The sequence below is a fragment of the Mirounga leonina genome, unplaced genomic scaffold, assembly GCF_011800145.1.
Source record: "Mirounga leonina isolate KUSES-001 unplaced genomic scaffold, KU_Mleo_1.0 Mir_168, whole genome shotgun sequence".
Lineage (NCBI taxonomy): Eukaryota > Metazoa > Chordata > Mammalia > Carnivora > Phocidae > Mirounga > Mirounga leonina.
Window position 1 is genome coordinate 74,883,514 of NW_023270426.1, and position 3,319 is coordinate 74,886,832.

The 3,319-nt window shown below is 41.6% G+C and overlaps 1 protein-coding gene across 1 annotated transcript; it reads left to right on the forward strand.

Moving 5' to 3' along the window:
• Positions 1-549: 549 nt before the first annotated feature.
• On the forward strand, positions 550-1,144 carry LOC118016511 (protein S100-A10-like). Its single transcript, XM_035013903.1, has one exon. It carries the CDS (start codon positions 609-611, stop codon positions 897-899), a length of 291 nt encoding a protein of 96 aa, XP_034869794.1. The 5' UTR covers positions 550-608; the 3' UTR covers positions 900-1,144.
• Positions 1,145-3,319: the final 2,175 nt, after the last annotated feature.

Consider the following 3,319-nt stretch of genomic DNA (forward strand, 5'->3'; position numbering starts at 1 on the left):
AGCTCAAAGAATGTAATGGAAAAATCCCAAATGCATATGTAGTTGGTTATGAATCCCAGAAAGTTCACTGTGTTTACACTAGGAAGACAGAACATCTTTTAGGAATCAAGAGTCTTTTGTTGTTACCACAAAACTGTCTGTTGAAGAAGATCCTGTTCCTCCTACTTATATACCCAGATTTTGTTGGTTAGGAACTCATGTAAGTATGGGGGACCTTCAGCCACAGCCTTTTTGGCAGGAATGGGAGGTGGGATATCTAGGGACATGGGGTAAAACCCCACCGCTTCTGTCTAAGAACCTCTTCCCATTTCCAGAGTGAGAGGGTTTAGGTAAATGGCTAAAAATGACTGTTTCCCTGGTTATGTGCAGTAGACACAGCACAGTGAAAAGAACCCTGCTTGGGTATCAGACTCACTGACCTGGATTTAAACCCTGCCTGTTACTGACTGTGTGGCCCTAGGAAAATGCCTCAATCTCCCTGAGTCTGTTTCCTTCTATGCAAAATTGGGGATAAAAATACCTACCCTGCAAGAATTGTTGTGAGAGGTCCCAGCCAGCCAATCGTCCCTGCCACGCCTCAGGTCAAGGTTTCAACAGACCTCACCAAAATGCCGTCTCAAATGGAACATGCCATGGAAACCATGATGTTCACGTTTCACAAGTTTGCTGGGGATAAAGGCTACTTAACAAAGGAGGACCTGAGAGTACTCATGGAAAAGGAGTTCCCTGGATTTTTGGAAAATCAAAAAGACCCTCTGGCTGTGGACAAAATAATGAAGGACCTGGACCAGTGCCGAGACGGCAGAGTGGGCTTCCAGAACTTCTCGCTAATTGCTGGGCTCACCATCGCATGCAATGACTATTTCGTAATACACATGAAGCAGAAGGCAAAGAAGTAGGCAACATGAGCAACACTCCCGCCTGCCCAATGAGAGTTCTCCCGAAGGGTCTCTTTAGGAATTTGTCCCACAGCTTCACCCTGTGTAAACGATTCCGTGAGCAGATCGGGACCCTCAGAAAATGTACAAATAAAATCCAACCCCCATTTGAGAAGCAGAGAAAGTCAGATAAGCTTTTGATTTTTATATTGCTTGTACCCTCTTACCCTCAATAAACAAATACCTTTTTTAGTTCCTCAAAAAAAGAATTGTTGTAAGAATTGAAGATATAAACTATTTTTCATGTTTCCCACGGAGTAGAAATTCATAGCCAATAATAGCTGTTGTAAGTATTCATAATTATTATTACTACTGTTATTAACTTACCAGCTCCCTCTCTTAATCATTTCCTCCTGAGAATTTCTTACAAATTCTCCAGTGACAGGCAAGTTCTGAGGAACATTCTGTTTCTTCTTTTCAGGTGGTCTAGCCCCCAAACTTACCTCAAACTGCTGAGAATTCCTCATTCTAATGCATACTCCACAAGAGTCTCCCTACTCAGAACCTGAACATGCAGAAGCTGTCTTGCTTCACTCACCTGTGTGGAACCCCCTCTCTCATGCTCAGAAAGCCCCAGAGATAGTCTGTAGCTCCACTGTAGTAGTTCAAATCAGGCCACCAGCATGAAGCACTGAATCTCTTCATGGGAAGCCCAGTCATTGTTTGTGCCCTGAATAAAGGAATTAGCTTAATCATTACACTTTGCTTAGATATCAGAAATGGTCACTTATTTCTAACTTTTAATAACTTTTACACCATAATCATAACTCTACCTGTGACCGTAGATTCTAAATTTATATACTACTGAAGTGTGCAAAAATGTAGTTTTTTTTATATCTCCCTAATTTAATTCAACTAACTCAGGACCCTATCTCTACTCACCATTTCTTCAGATATTGGGAAAGATGAGCTTGATTTTGCAGATTAAAGGTAATTTAGTCACATTCAGTTTAAAATTTAGTCTCTCAGCTAATTATATTCAGTTCAGGATTTAGAGTCACACAATTCAGTTTGTAGCCTTTCTTTCCATTCCTCAATATGTACTATTATGTCAGGGTAGCATGTCTGGTTTACAGACCTGCCTTGGCTCTTCAGAAGCTTCCTTTGGCTCTTTAGGGATCGGCCTCTGAAGCACTATATCTGCTGCTGATGTATCTGGTCACACCTGCTTGGGCAAAAATATGGGGAACTTGGGGAACTTGGACAGAAATATGATGCTGATGTTTGTTGTCCCCGCCAGAGCCTCTGGTGACTGAGTCCATGTCTTCTATATCTCCTCACCCCAACTGGGGCCTCTTTCATTCCTCTGGCCCTTATGGCCCTTCTCAGTACCATGTAAGGGAGGCATGGACTTCTGGATGACCACCATATTGTGCTTAGGTCTTCTCCCTGCTTAAACATGCCATTCCCGCCTTCCTACCCCACTCCATCCACCCTGTGACAATGCTAACACACTGAGAGGAAATCTCCTTTCACAGATTCAGACGGCAAGTGGGACAGAAACCTTCTCCATGTCCAGCCTACTTCCAAGTCACCTGGGATGTTTGTAGTCTTACATTTCTTCCTTAGACTGGGGCCTAGAGGATGGGGGACATTGCTGATTGCTGTTCTGATAGCTCTTCCTCTGGTCTTTCCTGCTGAAAGAAACCCAGTTTGTTCAGGGTACCAGTGTGATTAGTATCAATATTCACCTTCTCAGATTTCCTTTCACTAGGGATGGGCAATAAGATATAAATGGAAAAAAAAAGATATAAATGGAAATAATTGGATAGGCTTCTCAGAAGCTTTTGTTTCCAGGACTTAAAAAAAATTAAAAGCTGACATGAACCTTTGCCTTTGACTTTTCTCCTTCTTGCTTATTGAAATGCATACATGATGATAGTAGGTAGAGTAGCCTCTTGTAACTGGCAAGCCATAAGCTAACACTGCAATAGGATGCCGGGAGGAGTCTGGACTTGCTGATGAACTACTTATCTTCAAAATTCTTGTTAGGGGGAAAAAATAACCCCTATTTACTTAAGTCATTGTGATCATGTCACTTGTACATGTATCTAAAAGCAATAAAAATTGATTAACTTGGGCACCATATATATCCTAGTCTTGCCATTTTAAAATATGTATGGCTTCCCAACTTCCACTTTTATCCCCAGACTAGCAAGTGTTTTTATTGACATTCTGTGTGTCAGGAAACCACTGTTATATCATTGTGGGTAAATAAAACTTCCCTGGATTGTTCAGTGCTCCTGCAAAAAGCTGTAGTCTCCTGAAACACAGAAATGTAAAAGATACAAAGATCGAGAATATTGGCTTTCACTTCCCCTGGATGCATTTTCGTGTTCTGTAGCCATTTATTTTTCTAATGATGTAGCTAAAGCTCTGAT